We start from the raw sequence: 20000 nt of genomic DNA, 5'->3' as shown, positions 1-20000 counted from the left end.
AGATACAACGATTTGATTGGCAACATAGTTAATGAGCTTCAATTGATCGTGCCCAGACCAACTGGCTGAGCAAATTGAATTTGCAAGCGGCATGTCTGGATTTCCAGGCTAAATGTTTACCTTTCAAATTATATAATAAATAACTAATAGATAGATATGGTGGTGTTGTGAAATGATTCCGATAATAGGGGAATGACAATGAGGCTATAAATGTTCCTTTACATTTTCTGTGTACTATGCAGTAGTTTTTTTTCCATGAATCATTCTGTCACTTAACCCCTCCTCCCCCAAAAAAACCTACTCAGAACTCCACAAACTGATTTGCACGCATGCATGTTGGACTAACAAACTGTTTATTTCATTTCTTATGTTACCTTCTTCTTGATGTGTTTTTTAGCTTACAGGAAAATGTTAAAAGCAGAGGTCCACATTTGTTCCAGTCTTTAAACAACATGCCATATGTACATTAAAAGAGTTATTGGTGGCAGTAAGCATTTCTCCTGTCCCTACTGAGTAATAGAAAAATAAGCACCAAATTCCCTCTTTGAGTTTTCTCCACTGCAGCTGGACAACGAAACACTGTCTAACACTAAATACTTGATATGTTCTCTCTCTCTCTCTCTCTCTCTCTCTCTGAACAGACTCAAACTCCCTGCAGCCCGTTTCGATCTTTTATCATTCATATCCCTCACACACTCTACAGCCTCACCAGTACAAACACCATCACCACTGACTGATGGACCACAATGTGAGTCTGTAAAAGCTGAAAGCTGTCATCTCTATACTTTTCTTTACTTTAACAATTGTTCAGCCATTTTGAAAAAATAATATTTCTGAACCAGATGACATTTCTTCAGATTTGTGCTCAAGCAAATCCTGAACATCTATGAACCGAAACTTTAAAACGTCGGTCAACTGAATGAACACAAAACACTATATAGTATACAGTCAGTGAACTGACCTCAGTGTCTCCAGTCGGCAGTTTGGACTCTCCAGTCCGGCACAGAGAAGTTTCACTGCTGAATCCTCCAAGTCGTTGTAGCTCATGTCCAGCTCTATCAGATGGGAAGGGTTGGACTTCAGAGCTGAGGCCACAACTTCACAGTGAGTTTCTGAGAGATAACAGCGACGAAGTCTGTAATGACACATTTATTACAAAATGTTATAATGAAAGAAAACAGTTTGACACTTCCTGATTTGAGAAACATTTGCTCTTCACGTCAGAGGTTCAGCTCGTCTTATCTCAGTGTTTGACATGAAACAATAGTTCTCATCACTCTCTCACCTGCAGATATTCAATCTTTGTTTTGCTTTAATCTTGCAGATGAAGGATTTATTTTAATTCATCAACCTGCCAGGGACTACAGGTGAAAATTAGCCTGCATGGCTAAATCTGGCACATTTACATGTTGAACTTTGGTGCTCATGTTTATCAATGTGCGCTGAATAAAGAAATCTAAAAAAAAATGTAGTTACAATGCTGCTCTAATGTCCACAATCTGTCAGTGTGATCTGGTCCCTCAAAGTCATCATGAGGCCACCTCGATCAGAAAACATTTTCACAACTCAATGATTTCTTAGATCGCTACCTGCTGCTGTCAAGTTCACGTAAGTGGGAATATTCAGTGACGCTCAGAGCTGTTGTCAAAACAGAGGTATGCTACCAAGCATCACACACTGAGGTGGCTAACTCCAGACACTAGAAATGTTATGTATTTATTTGACCACCACTTTCCAAGATAGTATACTAAACATACTAAAAGCATTTCTAGTATATATGCAAAGTATACTGACATTGAATTTTTAGTGCATTACATAGAACAAAACAAATATAAAAATATATTGCCAGTACCTTTTAACATACTTTTACTGCATTGAAAAAAGTATTTCATTGTGTTAGAAATATGGAGAAAGTGTCTTTAGTATATTTTCTTAAAGTATATTTAGTTTAACAATTAAACATTTTAATGCAATATGCTAGAAGTTGTGTTAATCGAAACACCTTAAATTGTACTAAATATATTGGAAGTTGCACTAAAGGCATAAATACATTAAAAACATATTTTTCTGTATTTATTTGGATATTATCACTTACCAAAATAGTACACTAGTGTTTAAATATACTTAAAGCATTTAAAATAAACTTATTCAAAGTAACTGATATTGAATTTATAGTACATTAACATACTTGTACAACACAAATATTTAAGAAATATACAGCCAGTGCATTTTATTATATTTATTGTGACACATGGAAATGAAAAACCTTTCAAAGCAAAGCTTCTGACACTCTATGTTCCACATACGATATGCCTACAGGTAGCACTGATAGTCAACTTCAATATTTACATGTATAACAACTGACCTGATGAAACACACCAGGGGCTGGTACACTGCCACACAGGCTTGTACAGTAGGCACTAGGCATGATGGGAGCATCACTTCATCCACCTCTCTTCTTACCCTGATGCTCCCATCACTCTGGAACAGGGTCAATCTGGTCTCATCAGACCACACAACCTTTTTCCATTGCTCCAGAGTCCATTCTGTATGCTCCCTGGTAAATTGAAGCATTTCAGCCTTTTAAGCCCCACTGATAAGTGGTGTTCTTAAGGCTACATATCTGCATAGTCCATATCCCTTATGTTCTCTGCGCATTGTGCATGTGGAAATGCTCTTAATTTCACTATTAAAGACAGCCCGGAGTTCTACTGTCGATATTTAAAATTTTGATGCAACCAATTATTTGTATTTATTTTAATTGATCTCCCATTATGATCATTAAAGATTTTTTCAGACCACACTTCTTCCTCAAAAATGATGGTTCGCACTTATCTATCCAGATCCAGATTTTAATAATGCGTTGGACAGTTCTTAACAAGATTTTAGTAGTTTCATCTTCTCCTGAGTAGTTGTTTTGTTTTATACAGGCCAATAATTTCACCTCTCTGAAACAGAGTTACATCTTTTCGAAACCAGAGCATATGTCTTCTGACATGGTTCTTTAAGAAATAAGAAGCTATTCACTGCATCAGTTAGGGTTAAATAAGTTGTTGCCACCGCGAAGTCCCTTACATCCGTGCATACAGTAGTGTATTTATTAAAAGTACACTTAGTGTAATGCAATATTATATATTTTCTATATTCAGCATCTGAAACAGCTCAAGAACATAGGTGACAAAATACAACCAACAATTTCTGTACTAAACAAGTGAAACACTATTTTATGAATAAGAAGAATAAAAGCTTTTGTTATGTGTATATGTATAGAACTAATCCACACTTTTTAATAATATTCATCACATCTGGACTTACTGAGCCTTTCTGCAGTTCCTCACAGCTGGAATCAGTCTCCATCTTCCCCGCACTGATGTGTTGTACTTCTCCAGGTCCAACTCATCCAGAACCTCCTCTGACATCTGCAGCATGTAGGCCAGAGCTGAGCAGTGGATCTCAGAGAGTTCCATCTTTGATCTGTTCTCTGACTTCAGGAACTCTTGGATCTCCTGATGAACTGATTGGTCGTTCATCTCCGTCAGACAGTGGAAGATGTTGATGCTTCTGTCAGGAGAGATCTTACCACTGTTCATCATCTTCAGGTTGCTGATGACTCTCTGGATGATTTCTGGACTGTTGTCAGTTTGACCCAGCAGGCCTCTCAAGAGTCTCTGGTTGGACTCCAGAGAGAGGCCATGAAGGAAGCGGACAAACAAATCCAGGTGGCCATTTTTGCTTTCAAGAGATTTCTCCATGACTCTCCTCAGGAAGACATCCAGGGATTTATCATTTTTGTCCCAGTCTCTTCCCAGAAAACCGTTCAGTACCTCTGTGTTGTTGTTGGTGAAACAGTGGTACATGTAGACTGCAGCCAGGAACTCCTGAATGCTCAGATGAACAAAGCAGTAGACTGTTTTCTTAAAGATCACGCTCGTTTCTCTTTTGAAGATCTCGGTACAAACTCCTGAGTACACAGAGGCATCTGTGACACCCAGACCACACTGCTCCAGGTCTTCTTGGTAGAACATCATGTTTCCTTTCTGCAGTTGTTCAAACGCCAGCCTCCCCAGCTTCAGAAGAAGTTTCCTGTCGGCCTCTGTCAGCTCAGGACTGGTACCATGTCCCTCTTCATACTTCTCTTTCTTCCTCCTAGTCTGAACCAACATGAAGTTTGAGAACATGCCAGTCAGGGTCTTGGGCAGCTCTTCTCCCACTCTGGTCTTCAACACATCTGCCAGAACTGTAGCAGTGATCCAGCAGAAGACTGGGATTAGACACATGATGTCGAGGCTCCTGTTTGTCTTGATGTGTGAGATGATGCTGCTGGACAGTTCTTCATCACGGACTCTCTTCCTGAAGTATTCCTTCTTCTGTGGGTCAGTGAAGCCTCGTACTTCTGTCACCCTGTCAACACATGTAGGAGGGATCTGATTGGCTGCTGCAGGTCGTGTGGTTATCCAGATGAGAGCAGAGGGAAGCAGATTCTTCTTGATGAGGTTTATCAGCAGCACTTTGACTGATGACTTCTGTGTGACATCAGACACAACCTCTTTGTTGTTGAAATCCAGTGAAAGTCTGTTTTCATCCAAGCCGTCAAAGATGAACAAAACTTTACAGACAGCGAGCTCCTCTGCTGTGACCTTCTGTAATGTTGGATGGAAATCATGGAGCAGCTTGAGAAGACTGTACTGCTTATCTTTGATCAAGTTCAGCTCCCTAAATGAAAGCGGAATCAGCAGACTGACATCTTGGTTTTCTAAGCCCTCTGCCCAGTCCAGAGTGAACTTCTGCACTGAGAAGGTTTTTCCAATTCCAGCGACGCCGTTCGTCAGAGCGACTCTGATGTGTTTGATGGGTCCCTGTTGGTCCGGTAAGGCTTTAAAGATGTCGCGGCACTTGATTGGAGTGTCATGGAGGGTCTCCATCTTGGAAGCGGTCTCAAGCTGCCTGACCTCATGTTGGGTATTCACCTCTTCACTCTGTCCCTCTGTGATGTAGAGCTCAGTGTAGATCCTGTTGAGGAGAGTTCCACTTCCTGCTTTATCAGTTCCTTCAGTCACACGTTCACATCTCCTCTTCAGACTGATCTTATGTTCATCTAAAACCTCCTGCAGACCACCACTCACTAAAGAAGACACAAAACAAAGACAATGTGACATGATGATGATTATGTTTATTGCCAATATGAAAATATCAGAACTATGGACATGAACAATATGTCGTCTCAACAACCGATGGTTGAAACATTCTTGAAAATCAGGGGGTTTCTCACTTTTTTTATTGCCAGTTGCCTCAATGGTTTTAAATTCCAACCATTACCATGTTAAATTCTGACTATTTATTTATTCATTATGTCGACGGGGCCAAAAACCTTGAGTCTACTACTAGATACAGACGAGGATGCTTTAACTAACGACACTGCTTTTGCCTCTCTGCATAAGGCCTACAATGGCCGCGTCCTCCATGTTGGATTCAAACCATATTATTTCAGACATGATGACATCAGCTGATAGATCTTACTTTGTACAGTGCCGGTCTGAGTGGCTCTCTGCAGTCCAGGTCTGGTTGTGGATCTTTGTTTACACTCGGGATTCATCTTCCTAATGAAACATTTCTTGATTAATAAATTATTTGTTGATGTTAAAACAAGTATCCAAATTTGTCCACAGATAATCTCAGATAACAGTCAAAGTGTTGTTGCTTTTCTGTTGGAATTTAACATTCAGTCTGAAGGTAAAATTATTGCTCCATTATTTCCACTTTCACACTTTCATAAACACTGATGAACTGATTTTCCTATTGTCTATACGTCTTATTAAACATGTAGTGATCTGTCTGTAGTTTGTTATTAAAACAAACTTGACAATCGTAATTGGACCTTTGAGCTTCAATGCTTTTCATCATATTTTACAGAAGTAGTTTGTTAAAGAACAAACTCGAACGTCATCACACTGAATCAAAGTGAGCGAAGCTTTTCTACAAACGCTTTTTCACCACATGTTGCACAGTTATGATATGAACTGATTTAATATGGCGCCTGCTTGTTCAGCTGATTTGAGGAAAAGTCAAAAAATAAATATTACGAGGTCAAATACAAGAAAATGAAATACATGTGTGAAGCATATTCTTTACAATGACTTCAACGTCAGAGCAAAGATATTATCTAAAACTGGGGGTTTTTGATACTGAAGTAAAACCAGTTCCAAAAGTCAGACCTTAGAACCACGGTGACGCAAATACATTTACTCTAAAGATTTTCTACAGTTTCTTTTGTGACTGCACTATGTACAAGACAAATTAAAATATGAACAAAGAAAATGTATAATTTACAGATGTAAGGGCGCACTGGTGGCTCACCGGTAGAGGGTGTACCATTAAGGCAAAAGTCCTTGGTTCAACTCTGGCCCAGACTGTGTGCTGCATGTTTGCCCCCAATATCTCTCCCCATTTTAGTGTTAAATACTATCCAATAACATTTCTATTTTTAGAGTCGTCTTGAGCACGAGTCGAGAATAAATCGTTGAGTCGAAACATTGTTCACATCCCTACTTGAAAACTCATCCGGAACAGCTAGCCTACCGACCGCTAGCTGCAAACCGAAACAGCTCAGAACAAACGAAGGACAAACTGACCGGCAAAATGCCCAAAAGGAAGCAGTCCTCACTCTGCAGAACATCACCTCGGGCAAAGATACAGAAAATGGCCAGAGCCAGCGAGACTCCTAACGAGACGCGTAAGAATTGAGGAACCTTTATTCAGAATTGGTACATATGTTTAATGACGCGCCGTTAATGTTATATTGATTACTTTCAGCTGCTCGCCAAGAGGACAATCGGCAGCGAATGACATGCATTCGGTCATCAGGGACGCCCGACACCACAAGTAAATAGCTTATGCTTTTATTTTAAATTGTTTGTGTGATGGTTGAAAGAGGCCGTGTTCAGCGTCTGCTATATGGGGATATTTAGGATTCGGGTATGGCGACGTTGAACAGATAGAAGTGCTGTTTAAAACTTGGAAAGTTATAGTAGCAACGTCACGCAGCGACCTGTGGCAACCTCTTATAATAGGTCCATGGTGGCAGTCTGTCAACACATGAGACAGCGCATAGAAAAGTCATATGAATGCATGAGAGTGAAGTCCCACCGTCCACGCAAGTTTCAGTAACTTTAAAGACACTTCTACTGTCTTTAAACTTTTGAGGAATGCATTTATTTTCATGGGGACTCATGTTTTTTAAAACATTTTTTAAACCATAATTTTTATTATTTTGAAAACAGTAGGCCTATGGGCTACTAGCCTAGTACAAGCTTTATCTTTTATATATTCAATGATTCTGAATATGTGCATGTTTTTAAATGGAGATATGCGGGTTTCAAAGGGTTATCAATATTCTCTAATTTTCCTTGAAAACCAAGCAAGTAGAATCATAATACCATTTATTTAATATATTACATCGCAAATTGCAATATTGGTCAATATAATTGCAATCGCAACATTTCACCAAACTTGCAGCAATAATTAGGTGCACCCAAAATATATGCTGGTGCACCTAGATGAAAAAGTTGGTCTGGAGCCCTGCTGTGTGAAAAGTGCTCTGTAAATAAAGTTTGTATAAAATATATCCTGACTAAAAGTTTTTTCTTCTTTTGGGATTTTGACGTTACCAGCTGAATGAGTTAGTATCAGTTCACTTACTGTGTGTCTGAGGGTCCAGGTTCATTACTGAAGTTTAGAGGAAGAGGCAGAGACCAGTCACTCTTCATAGACAGACAGCTGGAGACTCCAGACTCTGATCTCTGTCCCTGGTCCTGAACCCTGCAAACACAAACAGGTTTTTATTTACATCACATGAATCCTTGTTGAATACTCAGAGGACGGAGTCGTTCAGGGAGCTCTAAATCAGGGGTGTCAAACATCCGGCCCGCGACTTGTAGGGCATCAATTCATGAGTCAACAAAAAAGTAAGTCTCTAGCCCATTCCTGTGAGGAGTTTTGAATTTTTAAAGAAATAACCAAAATGCTCACTCCAGCCTCTAGGGGGCAGCCAAAAGAAACAAGGAAGGAATTCCACACTTGTCCAGCAGAGGGCACTGACATAACAAGAGATCAGAAAATAAACAGCACATTTTAACAATGTGGTAAATGGCAATCTTGCTTCCCCCAGCGCTTTATGGCTAAGGCAGCCGCCTTAACAACGCCAGCCCCTGCCTTGACTACCAACCAGCCAAAAAAATAAAAATAAATTAAGTTTAGTGCTGCACAATTAATGTACTGTACTAGCAAGCGCAATGTGTGCTTGTGCATGGTCATAACTGCGCAAAAAGGCCGCGATTTGCGTAAAATAAATGTGCGCATTTGTCTCCAAGCGTTTATCTCTGATCAGACTATCAGCTGCTCTGTGTGTGTCTGCGGCTCTGCACGCGTGACTACAGCATGCAGGGGAGTAAACGAGCAGGAGCAAGCCGACACTGAACTGGTGGCGAAAATAAACGCAACGCTGCTCTATGGGGACATTCAGGATTCAGGTACAGGGACATTGATCAGAAAGAAGTGCTGTGTAAAACTAGAACCGTCTAAGACTCCACGTCACCGTGGCAACACAACCTATCTACCGGTATGAACAGCTCAGACAGCGCAGAGAAAAAGTCTGATGAATGCATGAGAGTGATGGCCCAGGCACGTTTCAGATAGTTTACAGAAGTGCCACACTGTTACTGTCTTTGACCTTTGGAGAAATACTTTTAGTTATTTTCAAGGGGAAAACACTTCGAATTTATTATTTCAACTAGACCTATTAAGTTATTTGTTGAACAGCATGCTAGTGTAGGCCTGAAAGATTTATTTTCTGAATTTTCAATGCCGCTTTATTTTTATGTTTTAAATTGGGAAATACATGTTCCAAAACGACCAATAAAGTCTGTAATTAAAAAGAAATCAAGCAAGTAGGCTAGTAATAACCATTAATAAATGATAGGCATCACAGTAGGCCTATCGTCCACAATAATTGCACAACACCTGTATAAAAACCTGTATCAAATCCATTGGCCATCTGTGAATGAATGTGTTGTGCTAATATAGATCCCTTGTTATCCGTGATTATGTAGGCTACAAATGTGGGCAGAATGAAAAAGCATAGTACTAAAAATGCTTTGGGAGTTGCAAACTTGTAGATTTTTCTCCCCTCTTCCACAAACACAAAACTACAGTAACACTTACCTTGAAACCGAGGGTCCAGGTTCATTACTGAAGGTCAGAGGAAGAGGCATAGACCGGTCACTCTTCATAGACAGACAGCTGGAGAACACAGACTCAGCTCCGTCCTCCTCTTCCTCCATATTAACACTCTTCTTCTGGACTTCAGTCTAAACTTGCATTCATACAAACACAGGCACTGCCTGTCTACAGGGAAGCAAAACAAAACACAACAATTTTCAACAATGTGGTTTCAACAATATGGAAACCACCTCTCTCATAAGGTTGTCGGACGTGTCTTAATTAAAAATGACTGTGAGCTCAGAGCATGTTTGTTCATGACTCAGAGAACAAGTAGTTATACAATCGCTCTAACTCACACAAGTTTATTTTAAACATTAACAGATTGTGAGATCAGAACAGAATGAAGAGAAACAGGTTTGTTCAGGAGTCACACGCAAGATGGAGAGAACAGGGAGTAACAATCTCTCTCACACATGCGCGCACGTACACAAACACGCGCACACACACACACACACACACAAAAACACCACACAAACACAAACACACACACACGCACAGACACACCTCTTCTTCTTGCCTCAGGTTCATTATTATTTCAGACAATAAGAACTTTGTATCCACAGGTTAATCAAACTTTTGAGTTAATTTAAAGGTGCAGTGTGTAATATGACATCATCAAGAAAGTTCTACAAAGTTCTAGAATGCAACGCTCCCTGGGTAACCCCACCCCTTTCGAATAATAACAGAAGCTACAGTGGCCTTCAAGGACAAGAACAATTCTCAATTTTAAACAATGCACCTGATGACATTCCAACTATGACACTTTCAAGATGGCGGCACTAGGCCTTGGTCCAAAATATGCAGAGATATGGACATATATGAGACCCTTTCTACGGGAAAAAATAATAATAAAAAATAAAAAAATTAGCTATTATGCACTAAATTAAATGTACTTATGGATATTATAATTACTTTCTACAAAATCTGCTAGGAAATAAAACCCAAAATTCTACACACTGCAGGTTTAAACATTTCTTGCTTCTACAGTTTACAGGGAGAAAAAAGAATCAGAGATTGTGGCAGTAAAATAATTAAAATGTTGTTTTAACACTCACCCTGCCTCGGTCTTAAGTTTCCCTCCGTCTGCTCTGCGACTCTGAACGAACTGAATACTTTCACTTACAGTGTTCCCTTCCTCCACTGTTGCTCCTCCTCCCTTTATTTACTAGAAATCAGGTGTGTATCTGTGTGTGTGTCTCTTTGTGCTTATCTCTGTGTGTGCGTGTGTATCCGTGTGTGTGTGTGTGTGTGTGTGTGTGTGTGTGTGTGTGTGTGTGTATGTATGTGTACTGCTCACACAGATCAACTGTTATACATGATGTGTTCAAAATAGGTTTTAGTCAAACTGTTCAAACATTATCTCATCTTTATGTTTAAATTATGAAGATAACAGTTCATCTCAAGACCAAAGCAATTTAAATAGCAACACAACAACTTGAAGACATACGCTTAGTAAAAAAAGTTAAAAAAAATTCAGGCATCATTAAAAACGTTAATAATATAATGAGACGAAAAATAAATCATAACTAGTCATAAATATATGTAAATATATCATAAATATATGTTGGTACAGTCACTTCTTTGCCCTGGCTGTGTAAAAGAGGCTAAAGAGAAGTGCTGGACAAGTCCTGAGTGATTGGAAAATACACAAAGCTTGAGGGAAAATAATATTTCTGTTGTTTTTTCAGAGTTAACAAGACGAATATCTTCTGAGTTGTTAATCTCTTTGACCCAGAACAATAATTTAAAATGTTTTCTCCAGTGAATGCATTACCACTTACATAAACTAAACTTATCTTGCTAAAAGTAGTTAGCTGATAGCTAGCATAGCTGACAGCTAACTAAACCTAATATCTCAGTCAGAGTAGTAAACTAACAGCTAACTAAAGCAGTTCTTTCTAAATGTAGTTGTTGTATCTCACGGGTGTAATGAAGTTTTGACATACAGCTATTTATAAGCAGCTATTTTCTGTCTTTGTGGCTGTCGCTAAAAAACAGTCAAGTTCACTGAAAATAAGCTAACAGGTCCCTGAGATATAAATATTATATAATTATCTATAATCTAATTTATTTACTGTCTGAAAAACAGACATCCAACAGTTTCTATTTTTAACAACTGAAAATGTAGTTTTCAAAGTAGTTTATATCAAATAACAGTAAAGTGTTAGTGAAAAACACTAATCACACTTACATTGTGGAGCGTCTGTGTTCATCATATTGTTCCTCTTCTGCTTCGAAGGCGAGATGGCGACCGCTCAGGCTGAGAAGTGTCTGTCGTTCGTTCCATTATCAACTTGTTCACCATTTTGAGTTTCACCATCTATTGTAATATATCTAGATAGAAGTACTAGATCCGAGTCACATCACAATAACAATTCTCATTATTTTAATAAGAGTTTTTAGCTAATACATGACGCTAACAGCTAACTAAACCTGTGTGATGGCAATAGCAACTAAAGGCAACCCACGTCTAACCCGATTCTATCACCGCAAACTGCAGCACGAGACAACCATAACGTTAGCCCTAAAACTACACTGTGTGGTGCTTGTCTGTTTGGCTATATTGTTCTGCTGGATCGGTTGCTATTGAATATAAGGTGACGAGTGTCAGTGTTCCAATAGGCTAATATAGAATATCATTCACTCACCAAAGCTGAGGACTTGAAAAGAAAGGCAGCGCGGCGGTCCTTCCTCCGGGAAAACATTTCAATGACTTTGGTAAATCCTTCCCGCTCCGAACACAAATAGTCCCCTTGATTCATTATGGTAAGCTAGGCTAAAACTTCACAACTGAAATAAAAGTTAAGCTAGCAAGCGCAGCACCGTAGATCAACTGTTCGGATTGTTTTTATTTTCTCCTGGTAACGTCACACGTTTTGCGCGGCAACTTGTTGTTAGGCAGATTTCACGGGGCAAAAGCATTTCTGCCTCGAAGCAAAAAACGTTCACTACGCTGTCCATGGTAACGGTGGGAGGGTTTTTAAGTTTTTTTTTTTCTGGGATCTCGATATCTTTGCTCCATATGTTTTAATTCAAATGTATTGGTTTTAATTTAAAAATTGATTTAGTATAAATTAGGTTTTTTATAGGCCTACAGTTAAAGGGACACTGTGTAATGTGACATCATCAAGAAAGTTCTAGAATACAACACTCCCTGGGTAACCCCACCCCTTTAGAATAATAACAGAAGCTACAGTGGCCTTCAAGGACAGGAACAATTCTACATTTTAAACAATGCACCTGATGACGTTCCAAAAACATGGATTCCTCCATACGACCTGCCTGCTCAATGGACAAAATGTAACATTAATATTTGTAATTCTCCGCTCAGGAGGATAATTCTGATTATTGGCAGAGGTGATTTTACACCAATGAGGACATATTTATGAATGAGGATATTGATTTGAGCTAATGAATTACTTAAAATGTTACACAGTGTCCCTTTAAATAAATATAAACATATGCAGCTCTCGAAAAAATTAAGAGACCAGTCTGGATGTTTCTTCAATCTTCATCTCTACATTAGTTCATGGAAATTCTCTTAATGACAAAAAATATGCTGGAATTTCATAGAAATGTTGTCAGTAGTTTATAGAATAACACCAAAATGTTCATTCTATTCAAACATATGCCTATAAATAGTAAAACGAGAGACACTGAATATTTGGAGTGGTCTCTTCATTTTTTTTGGAGCTATATATCTGAAACACTACAATTAAGGCAAGAAGGCCTGAACTTGATTATTACGTTGAAGTATTTTAGTTGTGTCCATGTGTCAGAGGTTTAAGCCCTTCTTTTCTGCCTGTGTGCTGTCTGTCTGTCTGTGTGCTATCTGTAAGTCTGTCTGTCTGCTGTGTTGTGTGGGTGAGTCTCAGTTCATTGTTGATGCAGCAGCACCACCTTCTGTCCAAACCAACAAACTACAAGCTGAAGTCAGAGCTGCTGAGAGGAGGAAGAGGAGGACGCTCACACTCAACATGCTTTATTTTAAAGGTGGAGTCAGTGATTCTGGAGAACGCTTGTTGTCTAAATCCCATTTTGTCAAAATCGGTGAATATCTCCTCATGATCCACTACCTGTCTGTACTGTGTGTGGGCAGTGTTAATACACAGCATAGGCTCTGTAAACTGGCATGTTGCTAGCTACAGTGGGCCTCTTTTGTTTACAACCCGTTTATTTACATACCAGTTTACAGAGCCTAGGTTGTGTATTGTCACTAGTTGTTGTTTTTCCATTGCACACACAGTACGGACAGGTAGGGGATCTTCAGGAGATATTCACTGAACATGTTCATTAAAAAATCCCTAAAACATGTCTAATGTTATACAAAATAGTTCCTTGATTACTATTGTTTAAAATCTTGCTTGTTTCCCTCTGCCTTGGAAGTGTGTGTTTAATAATGTTTGGCGTTTGAATTGCAAATATAACACATGGCTTAAAAGAAATGCCTAAATAAACAAGTTATGTACATCGGATTAAATATCATGGATAAGTAATTGGATAATGTTTGTGGTAATAATGTGTGGGAACCCTGAATATAAGTGTGTGTTAAATTAATTAAAACAATTTGATAAATTCTCAGGATCAGAAGGGCTGAGGCGCATACGTAACAAGGTGAGGGCTGCACCTGTCACAGAGACACCGTGACGTCACCAATCATCATCTGCATCGATCGAAATTTTAAGTGTGTGGATCTTGAGTGTAGCTACTCTCTCTCTGTCTCACTCGCGGTGACACTTTAGAATGAATTAATACACAACATTTATCATCCTTCATCTTTATAAAAAATGGCAGATGTCCTGGCCCACACAAAATACACGTTCTGCCTTTGCCAAACTGGATTTAGTTGTGAAAAATTTGCATTTATGAATATGAAACTTCACCAGTCAACTCACACTATTGAGAACAAGTGTCTTATCGGCAACAAAATTGACCAACTTAATATCAGCTCTGAATATCATTCCAGAATTAATGGACTGAATAGCGACCAAAAAACTAAATGTTCCAGCTTACAATTTCCTCCTCTGTTGTCTTTTTGAAATTCACCTCAGGAGCCTCATCTAAACTGAATTTTTGTAAAGTTGATCAAACTTAAATGACGATATCTTTAATGTGGATGGATAAATATGCCTATAACTCTTTTCAGATGATTTACTATCATGAAACTAACTACCCACACTACATAGTTAGAAGGATTTGCGTGTATGTGTGTGTGACCTTTCCACACAGAAGTGACAGCAGTTATTTGTGTTTTTGGGTGGAGTGTCCCTTTAAAGAGTGCCATTTACAGACACCAGTGTTGTACAGCGGTAAACAGATCCTCACACTATTTACTGAAATAAACGAGTTCTCTGTTCTTTCACCCACGAGTCGTTCCATTCTTTGTTCTTGAATCGTTTAAAGGTGCAGTGTGTAGAATATATTGGTATTTTGTAGAACAGACTTGGTAGAAAAAGGAATATTAATTTTCGCAAGTGTGTTTTATTTAGTGTAGGGCCTATAATCTCTTGAAAATGATCTAAAATATATTAATGCTAGTTGTTTTTTTTACTAGCTGCTTGTCCTTGAAGGCCACCGTAGCCACCATATCATTTCAGAATGAATGGACTGAATCTCAATTGAGAAAAATGTCTTAACAGCTTTCAATTTCTTTCTCTCAAGCTCAGTAATTCACATCAAAATGAGATCTGAGACTCAAAAAATATTTTGATTGGAAGTCCCACTTAAGTTTGAAATTCTGGGGTGTTGGTGTTGCCGTACTATAAAGGTATGAAAAAAATTATACACGTTAATTTAGCTATTGATTAACTACTCTGTATTACATTTAAAATAAATATTGGAAAGAAAGAAAGAAAGAAAGAAAGAAAGAAAGAAAGAAAGAAAGAAAGAAAGAAAGAAAGAAGCTTTTCTCACCATAGCTCCATCTGCTGGATCTGGTGGGGCACTGCACCATTTGCCCATAATGTCAAAACACAACAAAACGCGCAAACAACTAAGGTATTAAAAGGCTTTCCTGTATAAGTGGGTTTTCAGATGGTTCCAAAGTTAAGGGGCAAAGACAGAGAAAGTCAAATCAAGGCAAGTTTATTTATATAGCACAATTCAGACACAAGGCCATTCAAAGTGCTTTACAGGGGAATCAAATACATCAAGATTAGACATTAGAAATTGCATTTAAGACATAGCAAGAACAAAGAAAATACATCAAGATTCAAGATTAGACATTTAACATTTAGACAGAGATGTAGAATGGCTGCAATGAAAATTACACTGACTGACAATATAGTGTTTTTCTTTACAGCCTATTTAACTGAGTCATTCTTTCATGGTCTCAAACTAATTTAAGAATGTTGGGGAATCTGTATTCACAAAACCAAATAGAATTTATTTTTGAGGTGATCTTGGAGTGGAATAGGGAATGAGGAGGTTGGAGATGTAACTAGGGGCGAGATTGTGCAGTGCTGTGTAAGTGACCAACCGGATTTAATTGACAGAGTGGTGAGATTAAATGTGTCAGAGAGGGGAAAAGACATGCAGAGAACGACCCGGGCTGGATTCTAACCCGGGTCTGTTGTGAAGAGGACTGAGCCTAATTATGGTACACACTCTTATCACTACACCATGCTGTAGTCCAATTGATTCTGAAAAAAAAAAATCTACAGGAGAAAACCCACGAATATACCGCGGACCCAGACTGACTACTGAAGGGAAATGAAAATTGAGTGGAAGTAGGTAGGCGGGCGGGGCCAGGCTAGCGACTTCAAGCCAATGGAGGGAAGCGAGCATGTCATGAGCTAATGTCTAATAGTTCTGAGTCCTGGCGTCTTGTATCGACTATCACACAGTGAACAGATGAGGGGAGAGAGACCAGCAGCTCCAGGAGTTTACCCAGGGTTTAATTTTCATTTAATTTAACCTTTATTTATACTGGAGAGATCAATTGAGGGGTGTGTGTGTGTGTGTGTGTGTGTGTGTGTGTGTGTGTGTGTGTGTGTGTGTGTGTATGAACCTCATTTACAATGATGTTGAGTCAAACAAATGCATAGCAAAAACAAAACAAACACAATAAACAATGCAAATACATCAATACACAACTGATAAAAAAAAAAACGATTACAATTTTTAATCAGATTAATCACAGAACTCTGTGGATTAATCACGATTAATTTTACCATTCGAAATATGCCTGAAAAATTTAAATTTTCTCTGTATATTGTTGTATGAACGGAAAGATAAATGACAAAAGGTGGATATGTACATTTAAAATTAGTATTTTTATTAATTAAAAATCCAAATGATGGTTTTAATACTGAAAATAAATTTAAATCAAACTAAAATATATAGGCCTACCTACCAAACCATAATTCAATTGGTCTGTCTCTTTATGTCTTTGGGCAAATATAGGCTATAGAGACAGTGCATGAAATAGGCCACGTCCATGGCCACGCCCATCGTGGGGGAAAACATTGAACAGCGCTCCATCCACGTTGTATTGAAGGAGACCTGTCTTCTGCAAACAAACTTAATTAAAATTTAATCAAACATCCATTTAAGAAAAAAGTTACTTTCTTGAAAGCCACGACTCTTGTCTGTCCATACGAGCTGTTTTGTGAAAAATAATTGAATAGTTTTCAATATTGAGGTGTTTTTGTCCGGTCGGACCGGGTCGGACCCATCGAGGGGGAAACCGTTCCATTCACTTTGTATTGAAGGAGACCTGTCTTCTACAAACAAACTTAATTAAAACGTAATCGAACATCCATTTAACAAAAAACCGTTACTTTCTTTAAAGCCACGACTCTTGTCTGTCCATACGAGCTGTTTTGTGAAAAATAATTGAGTAATTTTCAATATTGAGGTGTTTTTAACCATCCGTGAGGGTTAGCCTACAGCAGAAGGCTAACATTAGCCTAGCATACAGCATACATTAGTTAAGAGTTTTGTCTCGATATTGAAAATTACTCAATACTTTTTCACAAAAACAGCTCGTATAGACAGACAAGAGTCGTGGCTTTAAAGAAAGTAACGTGTATTTGTGAAAGGCATGTCGTATTACGTTTTTATTTAGTTTGTTTGCAGAATACGGGTGTCATTCAATATAAAGTGGATGTAGCGCTGTGTATTGTTTTCCCCCACGATGGGCGTGGCCTCAGATTATGACGCGTTATGCACTGTCTCTATATAATGGCATTTATTTTGTGAATCTATAGGTTGTGCATTCTTGAATACAACTTGATTACAGTCCGCGGTGTGTGTGTGTGTGTGTGTGTGTGTGTACGCGCGACCACGTCGTAGGGGACTGTTCATGTGTGCCAGGAAGCCGACGTTATGTTGATGTCACACACACCTCTGAAAACTGCAGACGTTTGTGTCCTCGCGCGCTCTGAACAGAGCGGACATTGTTTCTCCTCCTGTTGCTCCCGACATCAACTGTCGCCTGCGACAGTTGATTTTATATACTATCTATGCCCGTGACACAGACGTGGCCGTTAGCAGTTTAAAAAATTAAAACACGGCATGGGCTAACGTGCTTCTATGTTTGGCTGTGCGCAGCTACTGATCCTGGGTCAGCCACAACATTAAAGTGACTGTAGTACAGAGCCGGTGGGATGCACGGGGCGGATCATTCTGCACATGAGTTAATTGCGATAAAAAAATTAACACGTTAATTCCAGAAATTAATCACCCTGCGTTAACGCGATAATTTTGACAGCCCTAGTACAATATCGCCTAAATAAAACAGTTACAGGGAGAAGGTGTAGAAGGACAGAGCAGATCCACTGATGAGGTCACATCCAGAGGAACAGGGAGGATGGTGGACTCTGTGTCTCACAGTTCACACACCAGCTGCTGCTTCAACCTCTGGACCATCAGGACACACACCTTGATGATCAGTCAGTCAGTCAGTCAGTCAGTCAGTCAGTCAGTCAGTCAGTCAGTCAGTCACTCACTCACTGGCTGGCTGGCTCATTCACTCACTCACTCACTCAGTCACTCACACACACACACACACACACACAGACACAATCAGTCGCGCACTCACTCACTCACACAGACACGCACTCTCTCAGTCACTCACACTCTCAGTCACTCAGTTAGTCACCTACTCACTCACACACACACACACACACACACACACACACACACACACACATACACACACACACACACACACACACACACACACACACTCACTCACTCATTCCCAGAGACCACCAGCTGTTGGGAGAAGAAGTCAGACAACAGAAGTCATGAATCAGAGTTTACAGAGACATCCAGTATAAAGAGCAGCAGTGTCTCACTGACATTTGTACATTTCATCCACTTAGATTACAAATACGACAATATAAAAACATCTGGACAGAACAGATGACAGAAGGATATAAATCAATAAATATACATCTCTCTCTCTCTCTCTCTCTCTCTCTCTCTCTCTCTCTCTCTCTCTCTCTCTCTCTCTCTCTCTCTCTCTCTCTCTCTCTCTCTCTCTCTCTCTCTCTCTCTCTCTCTCTCTCTCTCTCTCTCTCTATATATATATAAATACAGTATAATGTTAAAGGTCCAACATGTTCATACACAGACTGAGCAGCTAAACATCAGCTGTGATTACTGGTCGACATGGAGACAAAACCTGATGATTGTTGTTTGTAATAAGAGCCAGTGATCAGTAGGGTTGGGTATCGGTTGGGTTTTTTCTGATACCGGTTACTACCCGGTACTTTTGAAACGGTTCCGGTGCTTAACCGGTACTTTTACCGGTACTTTAAAGCCTCAAATTGCACACACTTTGTCAAAAAATAATGCCCTTTTATATCCAGTGCCAAATTTAACACAATTAACTTTAACAATATAATTACGAGTAACTTACAGATAAATTATTTTAAAATGTAAATAAAATAAAATTCACACAATTTACATACTATCTAATACAACAATACTGTTTCAAACAATATAATAATGGAGATTAATGTGGAGACTACCAGGTAATCTAATCTCCATCTTAAAACTTTAGCTAAAAGTAATAATTTTGATAAGAAAGTGTCCTTATGACCTGAACAATACAACACCTTAAAAATTAAAATAGATACACATATAAAACACCCATATGAAATTAAATGCAGTATTGGATTTACAGTAAGGAAATAAGTACACCCAATGAGAACCACAGACTGAAAACAGTCAAGGAAGAGCGTTAGCCTTTTGGAATATTAACAGTGCTCATTTGCATTTAACTTGAAACAAAATTCAACTGACATAAAAAATACAAAGAAGTCTTCTGTAAAGATAAGACCACAACTATTAACTTTGTCAAATTAACCATTTTTGTGCAGAAAAAATGTCATGTTTGCCTTTTCAGGATGGATACGAGATCTTTAAAGTACATGCTGTTATAATGTGCAGCGCTGTTTATTATTAATATAACGGCCCGTCATCAGACACATGTAGCCTACCGGATGGTTTTATAAATCGATCGCTCCATAACGTTATCCAAGTCAGAGCTTTTTGTATGGGCAGAGATCATTATTTTAAGTGTGTCTTTATGAAGTGTCTTGTTAAACGTTTCCATATCACCGGGCCGCCGTGTTCCGCTGTGTGTTTTTTGGGTTTGTCTCCACCGCCGTGCGTAAAGGCAGCACTAGAACAGCTGACGGGAGGAAGCGTGCAGGCGGCCGCTGCCTCATCGTCAGCCTACACGTGCCTAATACATGCGTGACAATACTGCT

At 39.0% G+C, this 20000-nt stretch overlaps 1 protein-coding gene across 1 annotated transcript in view; it reads right to left on the bottom strand.

Annotated features, from left to right (window-relative positions):
- Positions 1 to 20000, bottom strand: part of LOC307263631 (uncharacterized protein) — a 138659-nt gene that overhangs the window by 7097 nt on the left and 111562 nt on the right. The window contains exon 14 of the mRNA XM_080044824.1: positions 962 to 1135. Coding sequence (XP_079900950.1) covers positions 962 to 1135 — 174 coding nt within the window. The remainder of the gene's footprint in view (positions 1 to 961; positions 1136 to 20000) is intronic.

This window comes from Ammodytes marinus, assembly GCF_949987685.1.
Source record: "Ammodytes marinus genome assembly, chromosome: 2".
In the NCBI taxonomy this organism is placed as follows: domain Eukaryota; kingdom Metazoa; phylum Chordata; class Actinopteri; order Uranoscopiformes; family Ammodytidae; genus Ammodytes; species Ammodytes marinus.
Note: the sequence above shows the minus strand (reverse complement) of the source record. Positions and strands in the feature narration are given on the sequence as shown.